The 19,022-nt window shown below is 50.4% G+C and overlaps 7 protein-coding genes across 7 annotated transcripts; 5 read left to right on the top strand and 2 right to left on the bottom strand.

Annotated features, from left to right (window-relative positions):
- Positions 1-1,556: 1,556 nt before the first annotated feature.
- Positions 1,557-2,790, top strand: J7337_005109 (uncharacterized protein; the record flags this gene model as incomplete). Its single annotated transcript, XM_044822791.1, has 2 exons — positions 1,557-1,721; positions 1,780-2,790. The coding sequence occupies 2 exons, from the start codon at positions 1,557-1,559 to the stop codon at positions 2,788-2,790; spliced, it is 1,176 nt and encodes a 391-aa protein (XP_044681282.1).
- A 689-nt stretch (positions 2,791-3,479) lies between these two features.
- J7337_005110 (uncharacterized protein) lies at positions 3,480-4,452 on the top strand (the record flags this gene model as incomplete). The annotated part of the gene is made up of 3 exons (XM_044822792.1): positions 3,480-3,498; positions 3,550-3,610; positions 3,798-4,452. The coding sequence occupies 3 exons, from the start codon at positions 3,480-3,482 to the stop codon at positions 4,450-4,452; spliced, it is 735 nt and encodes a 244-aa protein (XP_044681283.1).
- A 220-nt stretch (positions 4,453-4,672) lies between these two features.
- Positions 4,673-6,532, bottom strand: J7337_005111 (uncharacterized protein; the record flags this gene model as incomplete). The annotated part of the gene is made up of 4 exons (XM_044822793.1): positions 4,673-5,094; positions 5,140-6,106; positions 6,155-6,315; positions 6,364-6,532. The coding sequence occupies 4 exons, from the start codon at positions 6,530-6,532 to the stop codon at positions 4,673-4,675; spliced, it is 1,719 nt and encodes a 572-aa protein (XP_044681284.1).
- Positions 6,533-8,333: 1,801 nt separating this feature from the next.
- Positions 8,334-11,990, top strand: J7337_005112 (uncharacterized protein; the record flags this gene model as incomplete). Its single annotated transcript, XM_044822794.1, has 5 exons — positions 8,334-8,539; positions 8,589-11,211; positions 11,257-11,475; positions 11,527-11,803; positions 11,860-11,990. The coding sequence occupies 5 exons, from the start codon at positions 8,334-8,336 to the stop codon at positions 11,988-11,990; spliced, it is 3,456 nt and encodes a 1,151-aa protein (XP_044681285.1).
- A 2,620-nt stretch (positions 11,991-14,610) lies between these two features.
- On the top strand, positions 14,611-15,692 carry J7337_005113 (uncharacterized protein; the record flags this gene model as incomplete). The annotated part of the gene is made up of 2 exons (XM_044822795.1): positions 14,611-15,615; positions 15,657-15,692. The coding sequence occupies 2 exons, from the start codon at positions 14,611-14,613 to the stop codon at positions 15,690-15,692; spliced, it is 1,041 nt and encodes a 346-aa protein (XP_044681286.1).
- Positions 15,693-15,906: 214 nt separating this feature from the next.
- On the top strand, positions 15,907-16,655 carry J7337_005114 (uncharacterized protein; the record flags this gene model as incomplete). The annotated part of the gene is made up of 3 exons (XM_044822796.1): positions 15,907-15,919; positions 15,967-16,185; positions 16,300-16,655. 3 exons carry the CDS (start codon positions 15,907-15,909, stop codon positions 16,653-16,655), a joined length of 588 nt encoding a protein of 195 aa, XP_044681287.1.
- A 125-nt stretch (positions 16,656-16,780) lies between these two features.
- On the bottom strand, positions 16,781-18,876 carry GUF1 (Translation factor guf1 mitochondrial; the record flags this gene model as incomplete). The annotated part of the gene is made up of 4 exons (XM_044822797.1): positions 16,781-16,992; positions 17,044-17,231; positions 17,281-17,463; positions 17,510-18,876. 4 exons carry the CDS (start codon positions 18,874-18,876, stop codon positions 16,781-16,783), a joined length of 1,950 nt encoding a protein of 649 aa, XP_044681288.1.
- Between the last annotated feature and the right edge of the window lie 146 nt (positions 18,877-19,022).

Below are 19,022 nucleotides of genomic sequence, written 5' to 3' on the forward strand. Positions count from 1 at the left end.
GATCCAGAGGTCTAAGAGGAGGTCTCATTGGGGGAGTCCTCAAACTCAGCTCCTTCCGGAAGCTCAGCGCACCGTTGCCCAGAAGAAGGGTGTCGGTAAAAGAACCCTTTTGGGGTACGGCAACGCACCCAAACGTTCAGAGATCGGCGGGGTGGTATGTGAGGAGGAAACTGATCGTTGTAGAAAGGGTACGTCGACAGGCGAAGGTCATCCAGACCTAGCATGACTAGAAACCACAGCGACAGGCAAAAGGTTAGGTAGGTCATCGGGGCCCTGTGCGACCCACGGAATGGCCCGCCATTCTACATGGAAAGGCGCTGTCGTATCAAACACATCGCCGCTGATTCGGACTACTACGAGTTCATCCGTGCTCATGATGAACCCATAGCGTGTACGGGCGAGCATACAATACTTGGCGATACGCAAAATGGGGCGTTTCGACACTGCAGTTTCGCGGTACAACAGCTTGTTTGAGTTCCATGCTTTGGCATGGACGACAAGACCGACAAGCAGAGTCTGAGAACCATCCTCCGTAACGAAGGACAGAGGGGGATTGTAGGTCTCTACATCGCTGCCCACTTTGACCACGACAGCTGGGAATTGGCGGGTGAATTGAGCTCCCCAAAATGCGGCGCCTACACTGATGGGGTTCTCAAGCCGTGGGACGACGTGTTCAATAAACATGGTCGTAGCGTCATGAACCGTGCGGATGTCGAAGTTGCCATTCTTCACCCCTCGAGGCGGCATGACCTGCTGGGCGAGCAGGCTCTTGTAGGTTTTGGTGAGGGTGTAGGCCGTCACAACGGCAAGGCAGCGACCCTTTGGAACGAGACTCAAGCCTGTTGTTATGGCTGCCCGGCGGTTTGATTGCTTGAGGCGCGCCAAACTCATCAGTCTACGACATGAAAATTAGAGGACGAGTTGCTGCAGAAAAGAAAAAAAAAAGCGCTGTATTTTGATGAGAGGGGAGTGTTGCTGGGCTGAGTGACCAACTAGACTGCGGCGTGTTATGTGGTGTAACAAAGAAATCAAGTTCTCACTGGCGGAGCTGTGAGTTGCCAATGGTCAATGCTGACCGCTAATAATACGCTACCTATTGACATTAGAGAGACCGCCTGGCGCATTCCCCTGGTGCCGAACAAAGAAACTCGCGACCGGTATCTCCGTAGAGTTGAGTTGAGTTGCGCTTTGCATGTTCAGTTGTCGTTTGTCCACCCCCCTTTTTTTTTTTTTTTTTTTTTTTTTTTAGAATGCTATTTCCGGATTCATGTTCTTTTCGCAAGCATGTTCAGACAAGGAGCGGGTGAGTGAAAGAGATACAGCAGTTTGTTGTGTCTGGCCATGCTTATCGCCCTGCGTTTTGGCTCCAAGTTAATAACCCCCCGAAGAAACCATTCAAGCCTCCTCTACCTGAAACCAGGACAGCTATACCAGACAGCAAAACATCCCTACCGCCAAACAAATAAACAAACAAACGTCGATAACTCTCCAAAACTTGCCTTTTCATCATCATTCGTTTTCGTTTCAAAACGCCCCCCAATACAGTGACTTCAACAATGCCTACGCTCAAACCGCTCCCGGATTGTGAAGGCCCAAAGCTTGAGTGTTTCACCGATGATCTCACCAAGCACGACTTCAAGTTCCTGGAATACCTCGGCTTTGGCTGTCACTCAGCCGTTTTCAAGGCCGAGATTGATGGCAAAATCTACCTCATCAAGCTTGTAGGTACAGTACAGTGAATAGAATCACCATGCCTGGTGCTGATCCGCCTGCCCTCAGTTCTTCCCCGTTTTCGTATACGAGCCGAACTTCGAACTGGACCCCATTGACCAAGGCTATGACGTCGACAGATACGACAAAGAGCGATTAACCGCCAGCGAGGAGATGCCCCAGCATGTGGTCGACAGTCTACGTGTCCATGCGACTTCCTTCAACAACGAGTGTCGCGCCTACGGCCGCCTCAAGGAGCTTGGTCGGGAGCATCTCGCTGGCAAAGTACACGGCTACCTGCGCCTCTACTTACACCAGATTGACGAGCAGATTCAAGCGGCGGTCCAGAGCTCCTTACCGGAAGCCATACTTCCCTCGGTAGAGGTGATGGAAATGGAGGACGATGAAGTTGATCTACCCATCATGGCTATCGTCAAAGACTGGATCCCCGACCACCGAACGCCTACAGGTGGAATAACACGAGAAGCGGAACAGAGACAGATCAAGCATCTACCACGTATGCTTCGCAATCTCCGCGAGCTCCATAAATGCGGCATCGTCGTGCGCGACCTCAAGTCCCAGCAGTATTACGAAGGCCAGCTGTGTGACTTGAGCCACGCCTGGACGATTCCACATATTTTCGGCCCCGAGAGCGGGATTCGACCGCGCTGGACCTTTGCAAGTATGGCAGCTTGGGACCTGAAGTGTTTCCAGGATATCATCGAAGAGACAAAGGTTTCTGCGCTCCGGGCTGATCCGCCACTCAAACCGACTGAATTGGTTGCAACGCGCAACGAAGCGCGCTTCAACAGTCTTCGTCCTCGTCCAAGCATGCAGGGACCTTTCCTCCCTCTGGTCAACTACGATGAGGGGGGCACCTGGAATCTGGACTACTATCCTTCACACGACCCAGCACTCTTCAACTGGAGGGCTATCCAGAAGCGCGCGACAAAGAATTCCGCCGTCCGTATCCCAGAGAAGCCTGCCGCTGCTGTCTCGATGAAGCGAAGGTCCCCTGCCACCGAAGAAGCCAAAGCCCGACCGGTGGAGGAGGGTAACAACAAGAAGAGGAGACGATAGACTACCCACATGCACTTCTATTGAGGCTTCTTGCATTTACGTTGGACAGCGGAAATGGTTTTCTTTCTTTCTTTTTTTTTTTTTTTTTTTTTTTTTTTTTTTTTTTTTTTTTTTTTTTTTTTTTTTTTTTTTTTTTTTTTTTTTTTTTTTTGATTTTTTCTTGACGTAATATATCCTGGTATTTTTTTTTATTTTGGTGTCGCGATTCTGTTTTTGTCGAGCCGAGCCTCGCTTTGGAGTTGACGCTCACGCATGCGTTTTGTTTACATAGATCATTATACCATTGTACCCGTTTATATTTGTTATTTATACCAAGAGTTATTTTTTTTCTAGAGCATCTCAAGAGCAATGAATGATGATCGCGGGAGTTTAACTAAATCGTCCGCGTAAAACCATCCGACACTGATCCGGCGTAAATCGTCCGGGGCCGGCTTTGGCCCGGAACATTAATATTTCCCGTTCGGTCCATTCCTCAATTGCATCATTCCCTACATCGCAGTCTACAATCCCAACTCCATCGCGACAAGCGACAATTCCTTACAAAATGCTATCGCCGGCAATATCCACTACAATCTCTACATCCGGTAGGGCTAGAGCTTCCTGCGAGCCATGTAGTAAGTGACGAGACGTCGAGCGCCGGTCTCATCTGGCTTATCCGTTCCCCAACCCGTAGGATCGCGAAAGGTCCGATGCTCAGGAGAATACCCGGTGTGTTCGAAATGCACCGCTTCTAATCGAGGATGTATTTACTCTCTGCAGAAACGCGCTGGCAGACCCAAGAGGCCCTGCGTGATAGCGCGCGCGCCGTCCAGTCCTGCTCGTGAGGATGATCGCGGGCCGTCACCAGCGCAGTCGAATACCCCCCGAATACCGACCGTTACGGAAGAGCCCCCGAGCCCTCGCGAACCTAATGCAGATATACCGCCGTATCTCACGGACTTTGAGAGCTTTGCGCCGTAAGGACCCCGTCAGACGATCCATTCTTTCCGCTGTCTAACCCTCCGCAGTGCGCAATCTCACAGTGACATCCTCACGCAGACAGACATCAACGCTTCATGCGCATGCCTGTCGATCCTCTATCTTCTCCTCAATCGCCTCGGTGTCCGCACCGAACTCATGGTCCCCGATGATCTCGCGACTCTGCGAAATACGTTTGAGCGCGCAACTGATGTTCTCGAATGCTCAAAGTGCCCCATGCGCTTCTCATCCGTGCTGCAAAACGCGGGCATCTTGGGCATTCTGTGCGTCTGCATTGCCGAGTCATACGTCAGGCTCATCAAGACGATTGATGCAAGGGCAATTGAAGCGACCGGCAAGGGGGAAAAGCTCAAGGTCGCGCTCAATCCTCTGGGTCAGTCACTCACCGCGGGCGACACAGTGTTGGTGCCGATTGAAGTATCGCCCGAGCAGTGGAAGAGTCTCATGTACAATGTCATCAAGTCGGAGATATTTGGCATTGAGAATCATCGCGACAAGTCGTTCCTCGCGTTCATTGAGCGGCTTGAAGAGCGGCAGACGAGATGGCATGCGCTGCCTACAGCGCCTGACTGCCCGCCAACGTATCAGTCTGCTTGTTCGTCTTCGGATGAACTGCCGCTCTGCTTAACCATCACGAAAGCGGCGAGGAAGGTCCTTGACCCGATCGCTTCTGTTCTGGAGTGACGAAGAACACACACAGATGAGATTCGGTGAAGGACACGGCTGCTAGCACTTCTCATGAAACGACTCGAGATAATTGATAGGAATCCCCCAAATTGGTACATCATTAGCCTAGAAATTGCAAACTCTTCCTATTCTCGTTATACCTGTCAAACAAACTACTCTCAACAGCGTATATCCAAGCAACCGTATCGCCAACTTTCCCATCCCGTACTCAACCACACTACTGAACAATCGCAGGATGCAGAGCGCCCTTGAAATGAGGATTAAAGTCATACGTCTGATGCCTCTTATCATCCTCCCACACCAACGTATTTCCCTCGGAGTGTATCTTGAAATGGGCTTCACTCATCTTCTTCGCCTTCGCATCCTCCGACAACCCCTCAACCTCCTTCTCATTATACACCAACGCCTTGTTCCGACCCTTGAAACAGGCATTCGACTTGTCGCCGTGGTTGTTTCCAGGCGTGTAGCTCGAGAACTCTTGCAGTCGGTCCAAAAGAGATTGGTGCAGGACTGCACCGCGCGGAATGTCGCGGTACGAACCTTTGTTGGGAGGGAATGTCACGGGCTTCCAGCCGAGGAGCTTGACGTTGGCGTCTGTTGTGTCGTCGAGTTCCCAGCGCGTTAAGAAAGGGAGCCATTCTGGGATGTGTTAGTTGGGATTGCGACTGTCTGGGAGAAACTTACCCATGAATTTCCACATGAGGACTTTGAAGAAGGCTGTTCCGTAGCCAAAAGCGAGACAGTCGTGCATGAATCCATGCGTCGCTTCTCTTCGCTTGGCAGGATCCTCCATACTCTTCTCAAACGGCTTGAGGCTATGACACCAATGCACGCCCGCCTGCAGCGACTTATCCATCTCGCCACACTTCTTGACCTCGCGAATCATCCACTCAAGTGGAATGTCACTCATCTGAAACCTATCCTTGTTCAGGTTCTGACTCGCCTTGCCAGCTTTTCTCGTCAGCCACGCGTTCTTGATGCGGCCCCAGAAAGACGGCTTCTCAGCTTCATCTTCCTGCTCATCGGGCTGTGCGGGCCATCCGCCACCGACGTCGCCGTGGTTGCCTGGGAACCAGACTTCTTTGATGTCTTCTTCGTCGTCGTGGCTGTGCACTGCGGCTCTGATGTCCTGCGCTAGCAGAGCGGGCTTGAACTTGACGCGACGCTCGTCAACGGCTACGGCGTGACGAACGTGTGTCGCTGTGCCCGTTACAGGAACGGGCATCTTTGCTTTACGCTCGAGAACAGCAACCGAGGCGACGCAGTCCCAGATTCCGAGGAAGAACACCTTGATGTTCTCCTCTTCACCGGCGCGGTTAGTCTCCTTGCGACAGAATGTCTGACTAAACGCCTCAATCTCGTTGGAAGCATCCTGCGTCTCTTGACTCACATCTTCAGGCTTTGTGCCCAGAAGCTGTGTGGTGTCGCAATTTGCGGGAGCGTCTGCCTCTGAGCTGCCGTGCTTGGAAGTGCACTGCGCATGCTCGCTGTCTTTTATCTCGCCTTGGAGATAGCGCTGATAAAGACGGTATGCAAAGGGGACCATCTCCTCGTTGCCTTTGCAGAGGAGACCGACCTTGTTGACCATTCTGGCGAGGAACTTGGCTGTGTAGGCGCCTCGGCTGAAGCCAAAGACGTAGATCTTTGCGTTCTTCGCAATGTTAACTTGGGAGTTTGAGGTTCGGGAGATGAGACTTACGGTTTCGTAGTAACGCATGAGAAAGCGGTAGCCAGCAATGACATGAGCGTCAAAAGTGGTGCCGAAGCCTTGATCGATCGTCTTTGAGATGTTACTCCCAAATTCACCAAGGATGCCCTTGTTCACAGACTTCTCATTGATATCGTATGTTCCAATTCCAGCTATGCACAGTTAGCAACCTCATCTCAACTCAATGGCTGGCATCTTACTCTGGTAGTAGTGGAACTGGTTCTTGTTGTTTCGATCCAACTTTCGAAGGATCTTGACAACATTGGTATCAGCATTGGAGCCACTGAACGTGTTTCCCGTGCCGTCAAAGCACAGGATGAGCTTCTTGGGCTCCGTAGAATCAGGGCCTTCGTTCTCAGCGTGAGGCATCTTTGCGAGAAAAGAATGATGGGGGAATTTTCAAGGTGAGACGGGTCTGGGAGCCAGCTAAGCTTCCTTTATGCGGAGACAGCGAAATCCCTTGCGTGGTTCTTTTGCTTGTACCACTGGGTCACCGGCCCGTGTAGCATAGCACACCTGCAACGCGAGGAGAGAAGTATACAGTACGCAGAGAGCGATATTCACATGCATTGTTGTCTCCTCCCTTACGAGAGTCCGTGAATGAAGGGATGCTAATCGGAGAATATTGATTCGTCCTTGGCATGTGTGTTCAGCCAGCCACGAGAATCATGTTTTTGCCTATGTTGGTTGAAATGTCTGGCCAAGGGACGGCTCGGGGAGGGGAAAGGAGAGAGTGAGCATGTTGTGATACGGTGCGGCTGAGACTTGGTTTCTGTTTGGGGTCTGTTGCAGTTGATGCTCGACACGCCACAATTCCATTGTTGTGTGGTTGGAGGTTGAAAGGCGGGGAGATATGCACGACTCCGGTCTTGTGAAAGTCGGTGACTGCTGTAGCTGCATGGATGTACTTGGGCTGGACCCTGATGTTTTGGAGAGAGGCTACGTATTGGTTGATTTTGCTTTTGCTTCTTTTTTAGCTTTGTGAGATTGATGCAATAAAAGGAGTGCTATTGCAGAGCGCAGATAAGCGGTGTTGGATAGAGTCTAGCTTAGAGATCTGAGAAGAGATGAGAGATGGGAAGAGATTGACGTGAGGGGTTGGTACTGAGATGATCATGAGCTTCTTTGGTTTGTGTAACTCGAAATGCGCAACTGCTCCAAATTCAGCCGATAATAGCCTGAAGATCTATCATGATATGATTCCACCTCGACCCTCAGTACATACAATACACAACCTGTCTCGCCCATATCTCTCAATGTCTCCGGATCCCCATGTCACTGCATAAAATTCCAGAGCTAGATTCCCTTCTATTTTTTTTCTCTCCTCATCCCCCCCTCACAATTCGTTTATTTCAAACATCAGCAAATCAAAACAAGCACAACGGGCTGCAGGTCTCACAACCCCTCACTTGACAACATCCCTCCCCGGCTGAGACATTAGCTCACTCCGGCACCTGCTATTTGCCGGACGGCCTGTTGGCGATCATTCCTAGTGTTGCACGGCATAAACGCCCGTCAGCAGGAAAATGTCTAGCTTCGGCAGATTGAGCTACAAGCTTGAGGGAGGGTGGTCCGCGCTGGTCGGTCGGAACGGACCGCCTGCATTGGCGGTGAAGCTAGGAGATTTTGATGAAAAGGTAATCTAGATGAGGTGAGATGTCACGTAGATCGGGTAGTATCGCAACCCAACTTTGATACTTATAAGGTGAAGAAAAGAGAAGAGCTGATGAATCTTGAGAATCAAAGGAATGTATAGTGCAGATTCGGTAACTGAAATGTCACATCATCTTTGAGGCCACTGCACACCCTCTTTTCCAAACTCGCAAGATCTCGCATCAAGGTCTCACACAAGACAACAGCCTGTGAGACATGCCTTCTGACCAACCCCTCATTCTCAAAGCTTCATCCCGGCAAAGCTGTATACAAGCTTATCACCTTCCGTCATTGTCTCAGCTCGCATCCCGCGTTGCCAATACGAGAGCTCACATTGGACAGACCGTGTTATCAGCTCCTGTTGCACCGGCGCCACTTACACTCGATGGTCCGCGATGTGGCTACCGCTCGTGAAAGAAAGCTACAAGTGACTTGTTTGGTATAAAGCATGGAGGGATCAAGACGCCGCTGAAGAAATTTTGGATTGGTTTTTGCACACGCTTACTCTCTCTTCATCATGTCGTTCAATGAAAAGTTTCAGGCTGGGGAGTCGTACGGTGACTCTAAGGAGGATCCGGCGAGTCTGTTGAATAACCCTGAGAAACTCGTTGCGGACCTCATGAAGGACTATGCTGGTGTGAGAAGCCAAGCTAGTCCTGCTCAACTCCTCGGTCTTGTCAAGGAGCTCCTCCAAAAGGGCCAACCTCTTGACGACAAGAAGGGGTAAGTCACTCATCTATATCATATACTATAGCACGACTAACAGGTGTAGAACTACTGAGCTCCTCATCGGTATTCTCACCGCCCTTCCTGCATCCTCCAAAGCTCGTACAGCTCTCACAAATAAACTCATCGACACCCTCTGGGGCAATCTTCAGCATCCCCCGCTGAGCTACGTCGGCGGCGATGTCAAGTACGATGTCGTCAACTCTGATAAACCAGCTCATAAGCATAACTGCGAACTCTATGATACAATTGAGTTCAAAGTCCCTGGCACTGATGTTCTTCTTCGAGAACAAGTGCCCCAGGCACCTGATGGTCTTCATCAGTACCGTATGCCAGACGGTAGCTTCAACAACATCCTTGAGCCTAATCTAGGCAGGGCTGGTACGCCGTATGCCAAGTCTGTCAAGTCAGAGAAGAGACTTCATGGCGTTAAGCCTGATCCTGGTTTGTTGTTTGATCTCCTCATGGCGAGAGATGAAACAACGTTCCAGGAGAATCCAGCGGGTATTTCGTCAATGCTGTTTTACCACGCTGCGATCATCATCCACGATATCTTCCGTACGAACCGTACAGATATGAACAAGTCTGATACCTCATCGTACCTTGATCTTGCCCCCCTCTATGGTTCTTCGTTGAAGGATCAGCTTGAGATTCGTACCATGAAGGAGGGCAAGCTCAAGCCTGATACCTTTCACGAGAAGCGTCTTCTTGGCCAACCTGCTGGTGTCAACGTCATGCTTGTGCTGTACAGTCGTTTCCACAATTACGTGGCCGACATTCTACTCAAGATCAATGAAAACGGACGTTTCTCAATGTCAGTGCCGCCCAACGCTTCCGAGGAAGAAAAGGCAAAAGCGATTGCGAAGCAAGACCATGATCTCTTCAATGTAGCTCGTCTGATCACCGGTGGTTTGTACATCAACATCTGCTTGCACGATTATCTTCGTGCCATCACCAACACTCACCACTCCGCGAGTGACTGGACACTAGATCCTCGTGTTGCGATTGACAAGCAATTCGACGGCGACGGTGTCCCTCGCGGTGTAGGCAACCAGGTCAGCGTTGAGTTCAACCTTCTCTACCGCTTCCACTCTTGCATCTCCAAGCGAGACGAGAAATGGATCAACAACTTCTTCCTCAAGCTGTTCCCCGGCCGCAAGGCTGAGGATCTCCAGGACGTCAGCTGGACGGAACTTGGACAGGCTCTGCTCACGTTTGAGCAAAACACTCCCAAGGATCCTAGCGTTCGTACCTTTGATGGTCTCGAGCGTCAGGCTGACGGTACGTTTAAGGATGAGGATCTTGTTCGTATCCTCAAGGATGCTATGGAGGATCCTGCTGGAACTTTCGGTGCTCGCATGGTCCCCAAGGCTCTCAAGGTCGTTGAGGTTCTGGGTATCATTCAGGGCCGTAAGTGGCATTGTGCTTCGCTGAATGAGTTCAGAGAGTTCTTTGGTCTCAAGCGCTATGATTCGTTCAGCGATATCAACTCGAACCCTGATATTGCGAATATCCTGGAGAAGCTGTACACTGATCCAGACATGGTCGAGTTGTATCCTGGTCTTATGATCGAGGACATCAAGCCCCAGCGTAACCCTGGCTCTGGTATCATGCCAACTTACTCTGTCGGTCGAGCTGTTCTGTCTGATGCTGTTACGCTCGTTCGCTCAGACAGGTTCAACACAATTGACTATACCGTGTCGAACCTCACAGCCTGGGGTTACAACGAAGTCCAGCAAGACTACAAGACTCTTGGTGGTTCAATGCTCTACAAGCTCATCCAGCGCGGTGTACCAAACTGGTTCCCCTTCAACTCCATCGCAGTCATGCAGCCCATGTACACCAAGAAGGCTAACGAGCAGATCGCCAAGGAGATCGGTACTTTTGACCAGTACACTCTCGACGACCCCAAGACTCCCCCCAAGGTCGCCGTTCTCACCTCAGGACCCGCTATCAAGCAGATCCTCAGCAACACCAAGCAATACGTCGTCCCCTGGCTCAAGCCCCTCAACACTCTGTTCCCAGGGAAGAAGGACTTTGGCTGGTTCATGCTCGCGGGTGACCAGCCTCAGAACTACACTCATCGCGCCAACTTTGCCAAGGCGATGAGCAAGATTCCCAACATGCACAATGCCGTTCACGCGTTTATTGAGCGTGAGGGTACTAAGCTCATTAACAAGGAGACCTTCACTCTCAAGAAGGGTCTTGACCAGATTGACATCATTCGCGATGTCGCTATCCCTCTCAACACACAACTCCTCGCTGATCTGTTCTACTTTGATCTTCGAACAGATGAGAATCCAGATGGTAAACTCGGTGTTGCAGAGTTGTACCGCAGTCTTCTCGACATTCGTGTCTGGGGCGTCAACAACAATGATCCCGCACAGGCATGGAACCGTCGTCGTCGTGCTCAAGAGGGTGCAAAGAGAATGATCGAGACGACAAAGACTATTGTCGCCGAGGCTGACGCTGGACGTTCTCGAGGTATCGGACTGGTTAATGCCGTTGCTAACAGGATCGGCGCCAGATCATACCTCAAGAAGGACTCGCTGCGATCGTGTGGTCTCAAGCTTGTGGAGGAGTTGCTGGCTCAGGGAAATAATGTTGACCAGGTCACTGATAACCTCTGGCTCACTGCCTTTGGTGGTATTGGTGTCCCTGTCACTGCTGTAAGTTGAGTGACAAGATTGAAGATCTGTGCTGATGCTGTGTAGTTCTACGAGGTTCTATCATTCTTCCTTCGTCCTGAGAATGAGGCTATCTGGGCTGAAGTCCAAGCCATTGCCCAGAAGGGCGATGATGCTACTCTCCACGCCTACGTCGCTGAAGCTCAACGCATGACGAGCTCCCAGCGCAACGTCCGTGTTGCGACAGCACCAGGCGAAGTCCAAGGCCAAACCATCCAACCCGGAACCGCCGTCGTCCTCATGCTCGTAAGTCACACTCTGCTCCCTCATAAACGTATCATATCTAACAAAAAACAGGGTGAAGCTGGTCGTAACCCCAAGGAAGTCCCCGACGCGGGCAAGTTCAACCCCCAGCGCAAGAAAGAAGACGTTTCGGCCTTCAGCTACGGCCAGCACGAATGCATCGCCAAAGACGTCGCCCTCGCCTTCGTCACAGGCCTCATCAAGCTCGTCGCTGACCTCAAGGAGCTTCGGCCTGCGCCTGGACAGATGGGAACTGTCAAGACTATCCAAGTTGGCACTGAGAAGGCGTATCTCAATGATAGCTGGTCATACCTCGGCTTTGACGCAAGCAGTAAGTTTTTGAGTCCCAGTTTTTGTGTTTGTGGTAATGGTGCTAATGATGTGTAGCTTGGAAGGTTCACTTCAATGGGCATGGAAAGGGTAAGTTTGAGGGGGAGAGGGTCCCGACAAAGAGTACCCCGATTCAAGAGTATTATTACTTGCTTCAGAAGAGAAAGGATGAGATTTTGGGTAAATAGGCTCTACGTCCTCTAGCCATATAGTCTTGAACAATGAACAATTATTATGAATCAGGTTATGGAGCTCAGTTGCCTGCTACCCCTGAGGGCCATGCAGATGCCGTCACAGTCACCACTCAATTACCGACTGTCGTCGCCTTGATCTCGTCCATCTAACAGAGGTTAACATCGTATAATCCTGACGCCCACATCTCCACGATGCGCACTGCTCCTTGGCTGGAAGGCTCGGGACTTCCTCACGTCTCACTTCTTCCCAAGAGACTAGCGTCTGACACCTGTCAATGGGCGTATTCACTTTGCACGTCCTTCTGTCCTGTATAATCTAGCTAATATGGCCTGAGCTTGATCTGATCACGTGCGTCTGAGGGTCTCCTCAACCTCGATATATAAGGAGACTCAGGAGGTTCTCTCCTGGGGTCACTACTTCTTCTGAAGACCAATGTTAGCTGCCTATCAACGAGCATTCCTCCCTTATTTTATGTTAGGTCGATTCTACCCAGGCGTGACTCTATCTGGGTCCTTATTCTTGTTTTGGAACGTCTCGCTAGCTTGTTGAAGGGGTCTCTCTCCAGGCTCATTTTTGCTTCAGGAGAACAGCTCCGAGTCATCTACAACGAAACGCAACTTGACAGTCTAAGGAACTTCAAATCTGCAACTCTATATCACTGCTAAAACTCTAGTTGGGCAATCCAGATGCTGCCCAAGAGACCAGGCTCCTCGCACCGCGGCCAATGTCAAGTATCGCACCCCCAACGAACGAGCGCATCCCCTCTTTTGGAGGACGTTTGAGGTATGAGAAAGGAGCTCGTTTGTATCCTCCAGTTCGCTTGGGTTCGGGGTAATTGACTATCTATCAAGGCAGTTTCTTTTGGTTTCGTCTATGGTCGTCGGACGCATCAACCTCATTCAGGACCCCCAGACCGAACGGTAGATCAATCGCTTGATGGATTGAACGACAGATCAGACCGTTCAAAAGCCTCTTTCTTACGTACCTCAAAAGACTTCGCAGCCTCTAGCATGCCAACATCACTACCAATGCGTCTTCCTTTCCATCACTCGACATACCTACGTCCCAAATGACGCCAGTACAGCTTGATATGAAGTTAAAAGCCACTTACAAGTATGACTTACGAAAGATTGACAGCCTGCGATATGCTTTTCGGCCGAGAGTGGATTTCCCAATCAGGTCTTGCTTGAGCCCAATGCACTCGCTATCTATGGTTAAAGCATGGTATAGCCACACATGCCATCTAAATCTGATTCAGCGCTGGCCGCCATAACCAAAGAAGTTGATATAGGTTTCACACTATTCTCGAGAGAGACCTTATACAATGGCTCATTCAATGTGCTGGGTTGACATCCCCTTGTACATCTCTCTAGAGACCAGTTCCTGCTGACGACTTGGGGGCCACGAAGGCGCCAACTCTCAGTCAGTCAACTCAGCAGCGAGTCTATCAACCGCGCGGTCTTGAGTCTTTGAGTAAGAATGTTTGGATCATAGATCGAGGTCCATACTCTGAGGAAAGAAGACCGCGAGCCTGCATTGACGTCGAGAGCAGTCATGAGGCAGCTACGAAGCAACCCACTGGTGATTCCGCAAAGATCCTGGGGAACCAAGAAGGACAACTGAACAGCTTTGTAGGGATGGAGACAAAATGAAGATAAGGGTAGACCTTTATGAAGCAGAGAAGAGGAGACTCAATGAGAGTCTCAGCGATTGATGTGACAGCGATGAGACGCTCAAGAACCAGACCAAGGATAGCATCTTAGAGGCATCGAGACGTGATGAGATGCCATTGTATGGGAGTTCAACGCACGTCCCATACATCTAAGTCAACGTCGGCTTATAGTTCACCCATACAGCTTCAGATGCAACAACCCATCCGAGCCACGACGCGTAATCGCAGATCGCGAGATACTCTACCCGGATTGGTGTAAGTGGCAGAGCTCAACACTTAAGCTTGAAGACAAGACAATTGACAATTCTGTATAAACTCTGCAGGGTCTTTGGCTAGATAATGCCAAGTGTCTTGTGTCTTCTCACCCGAGGCCACGGTGAGTCCATGTCCATTAGGCATGACAGTCACGATTCAAGACATGCTCGGCAGACTCTGATCGCTAAACGAGATCCAGATCGTCTACCTAGTCTGGGCTGGTCTGTCAGAAGAGACTCCCACTAGTCCTCGCTTCTCGTTCAACTGACTCAGTCAGCACTCGCTTGAGAGACATTTTCTACCCCATCGATTCAGATCATGTTCGTCCCTTGGATGACATCTCAAGTGGATAAAAAACGAGATTCATTAGACTCGTTTATGGAGTATACGAACGAGTCCCCATTTCTTTTTGACGTGTCGTGATTAGCCTGATTAGCCCCGTTATCGCAGCGCAAATTTGCCTGCAGGTCGATCTCGTCCCATATTTTTTTGTGGTTGGTTGTGGGCGAAGATAGATTAAAACCCGGGGCGTCTTCAGGGGATCCTTGTTCAGCTGATGAAACAGGTTCTGTGACCGGCAACCTCGTTCCTTGTCTCGGTTCGTGTCTACTCTTCTCTTATCGTGATATTTTTTTTTTTTTAAATTCTTTCTTTGTTTACTTTCTTTCATCATTATCATCGTCAAAATGCACACTACCCTTCTTCTCATCGCTGCTACTACAGTCAATGCCATTGGCATACGCGACGACTGTAAAGACGTGCACATCTTTCTTGCAAAGGGCAACAATGAGCCTTACCCAGGACGACAGGGAAAACTCGCCGGTGCTATCTGCAGTGGTTTAAAGAGCTGCGACTATGAAGATATCCAGTTCCAGAACGCTCTCGAAGATCCATTCTGCAATTCTGTCACGGAGGGTGTCAAGAATGGTATCAAGCAGATCACAGCGTACAACAAGAAGTGTCCAGACTCTAAACTCGTGGTGAGCGGCTACTCGCAGGGCGGCCAAGTCGTCGGCGACATCCTCGGCGGCGGAGGCGGCGTCTTCTTCCAGAACTGCGTGGAGCCTGATCTGCAGGGCCTGAGTCCCAAGACACTGCCTGGAAGCAAGATTGTTGCTGCCATGGTGTTTGGCGATACGCGACATACCAAGGATCAGCCGTACAATGTGCTCTCTGGCAAGGGGAAGGATGGCCTGTTTCCTAGACCCGCGGACATGTTGGAGAACCTGGCGAGTTATGGGGATGTCTTCCGGAATTACTGCGTTGAGACGGATCCGATTTGTGCCAAGGGCGATGAGGTCGAGACACATCTTAATTACTTTGATGTGTTTACTGATGATGTCGCGGCGTGGGTGAAGGAGAGGGTTGGGGAGGAGTCAACTACTACTACCACAGCTGCGACTAAGACGAGTACAAAGGTGAAGAGCACGGCCAAGGAGACGAGTACAAAGGAGGAGACAGAGTCAACCACCGAAGCTGCGTCAACAGCAAAGGCCTCTTCAACAGTCTCAACAACAAAGGATGCTTCGACCACTGCTGCTGCATCCACCACAGCCGATGCAACCTCTACCACAGACTCAACCTCAGCCTCAGGTCGAGCCACAGCCGGTGAAGCATCATCAGACGCCGCAGCGCCATCATCGACAGACAACGCAGCCTCGTCAAAGGGCGCATCTCTAATGGGCATGATAGTTGGCGTCGCAGCTCTTTTAGCAATTTAAGCGATAGATAGACATTTACAATTAGATTAGATATGGAAGACGAATAATTGTAATAATAAATCTCTAATTATTATTCCCTAATATTGAGGAGTCGTTGTTGAGTGTGCACGTTATAAAGTCAATTGAGCTTCAAGTCGTCATGACCAATCGTCCTCTCCGAAAGCGGACCCATCACCGCTCTTCACTTCACTTCAACATCATCACTTACAGTTACAATGGCTCCTACTATCGTACTCATCCGCCACGCTCAGGCTCTTCACAATGTCGCTCATAAGTCTCCCCTCACACAACCTCTAGAATATTACTGACAATGTGTACAAGAATGGTCACTGGCTGATCCTCCGCTCACGGAAAAGGGCGAAGAGCAATGCGCTCTTCTGAGAGAGAACTTGATCTCTACATTCTCAGACAAGATCGATAATACAGAAGATGTAGCTATCGTTGTTAGTCCCATGCGGCGTACGATGCAGACTGCTATGCTTGCGTTGGGCTGGCTTGTCGAGCGGGGTGTTAAGATTGATGGCAACGCAGACTGGCAAGGTAATTCCCCCAATTCTCCCCCATCACAACCTCACTCACAATCACTAGAAAACTCTTCCAAGCCTTGTGACACAGGAAGTCCCCTCCCCTCCATATCCCCCTCCTTCCCAAAAGTAAACCTCTCCTCCGTCGATCCCCTCTGGCCAGACAAGACATCACCCTCCGCAGAGCGATACTGGTACACCAAGAAGTCCATCCTCGCTCGCGGTCAGCGCGCCCTGGAGGATCTGAAGAAAAGACCCGAGAAGCTCATTTTCGTGGTATCGCACGCTGGATTCTTGAGATTGGGCGTTGCGGGGTATTGGTTCTTTAATAGTGATTATCGTGTTTTTGACTTTGAGGACAAGGGGATCAAACAACGGGAGGAGACGAAGGCGGGAGGGATGGGGTTGTCGTTTACGGAGACTGTTGAGCTGGGGCTTGATTTGCCGGAGGAGGATCCGGGGTATGATGCTGTGGCGAAGGCGTAGATGGGTGATAATGTTGTTGAGTCAAAGGCCTTCACGTAGATCATATAATGGATCTAAGTCAAGAACAGTTCATCTTTTATCTATCATCCAGTCATGATGTTACACTATAGTACACTATCCAACACTCATCTCGACATGAAGCTCTGGAAGGCCGACTGGTCGATAATGACATTACCCACAGCGCGTAACCTCTTCCTACCCTCCTTTTGTTTCTCCAGCAGCTTTCTTCTTCTCGATACATCAGCAGCATGTAACTTTGCAAGAACATCCTTACGGAAGGGCTTGATGGTTTCTCGCGCTACGATGCGATTACCTGCTGTAGCTTGGATAACGACCTCTGCAGAGCATCAGTAGTGAGTCTAGGTGAGCTATGAAGGGGAAAACGTACCGAAATGTTGACGATCAACATGCTCCTTGAACTTGGTAACCCACTGTCTCCCAAGCCTATCAACCTGCGATGAATGAACGACCTTACAAATCGCATCGACAGGCTGTCTGTTCACCAACAGCTGCAACTTGACAAGGTTACTCTCCCGCCAACCTGCATCTTCATAATCCAGCGTCGCGTATCCCTTGCTACAAACACATTAGCACAGTCTCAAAACACCTGAGATACAAAACATACGTTACGCTCTTGAGCTTTCCAAACAGATCATCGACTAATTGAGCCGTTGGAATCTCGTACTGTAGAATAACCTGCGTGGTATGGAAGAACTCTAAACTCTTCTGTTCTCCACGATTCGCTTCGCAGAGCTCAATCACGCGTCCGAGATATTCCTCTGGCATGGTGATTGTAGCAGTGACATATCTAACACAGTCAGTAACGCTCAATATGACAAGCTCGATAGACTTACGGCTCGAACAGCTGTGACTGCTTCACTTTCGGATTACTCGTCTCCGGAAACAGCGCCGGATTCGACACTATCTCCTCCGATCCGTCAGGCCATATAATCTTCGATGGCACAGTCGGCTCCGTCAAAATAACACTCTTCCCATGTTCCTGCCTCAGCCGATCCTGGAACACAGAGCAGTGCAAACTGCCCAAGAAGCCTAATCGCCAGCCTGCACCGAGGGCTTCAGAGTGATCCTTCTGCAGCGTAACACTCCTGTCATTAAGTACGAGCTGCCCGATACTATCAGCCAAACGACTGTAGTCACTTTGGTCCGTGGGGAACGCTGCGACGAAGACCATGGGCTTGGGCTCCTCGAAACCAGGGTACGGCTCGACTTTTTCCTCGGACCCGACGAAGGTGAATGTATCGCCTAGCTTAGCGTCTTGGATCTTCTTCATACCTGGGTTGAAGTACACGTAGCCAACTTGTCCGGCGCTGAGAGTCGCTTGGGGAATAGCATGCGGATACTGAATGCCAACCTGTCCAACAGTGTACTTCATCCCCGTCCCCAAAGAAACAACGTTATCACCCGCTTTGATCGTACCATCGAAGAGCCTCACCAGCAGCACTACACCGCGGAAGTTATCGTACCATGAATCCACCAACATCATCTTCAGCGGCTTCTTCTCGTCGCCGACAGGATGAGGAATCCTCTCTATAACAGCGGGCAAAACATCCGGCACACCCTTCCCCGTTTTGGCGCTGAGCATAATAGCGTCTTTGGGGTCGAGCTCAAAACTATCCTTCATTTGTTGTAGTACTCGCGGTACATCTGCAGCTGGCATGTCGATCTTGTTCACCACCGGAACAAGCGCCAAATCCTGCGCAAACGCAAGATGGAAGTTTGACACAGTCTGTGCCTGAATACCCTGCGATGCATCAACGAGAAGCAACGCTCCACCGCAACTAGCATACGATCTTGTAACTTCAGCTCTAAAGTCCACGTGCCCAGGCGTATCAACAAGATGAAGCAGATAATCTTGCCCATTGTGCTTGTGGATCATAGTACACGTCTGCGCCTTGACGGTAATACCTCGCTCCCGCTCTACATCAAGCTTGTCCAGAATCTGCTTATTCGCATCGCTAGCAGATATCGTACCAGTGTACTCCAACAACCGATCGCTCAGCGTACTCTTCCCATGGTCAATATGCGCCACGATGCAGAAATTACGGTATCGCTCGATGGGGATGGCGGCGATTCGGGCTTCGAGTTCAGCGGGCGTAGGTTTCGTGGCGTATCGACGCAGGTTTGCGTATATCCTCGGTGTGAGCGCTTGTGAGAGGCATTGCCGACTCCAGGCACGGCCAGCGCTCCAAGCGAGGCTCATCTAGACTTTTCTAGGGCGCATTTGGCCAATATTTTGAAGTAGGCGGTGGTTCAGGCCAATTCAATGGCTGAGGAGGAGTTAATGGTGGAGTTGTTGAGGCGCAATTCGAGATTGAAGATTTCCCCATGATGCATGAAATCCTTCTG

Source organism: Fusarium musae, chromosome 4 (genome assembly GCF_019915245.1).
Source record: "Fusarium musae strain F31 chromosome 4, whole genome shotgun sequence".
NCBI classification, from domain to species: Eukaryota; Fungi; Ascomycota; class Sordariomycetes; order Hypocreales; family Nectriaceae; genus Fusarium; species Fusarium musae.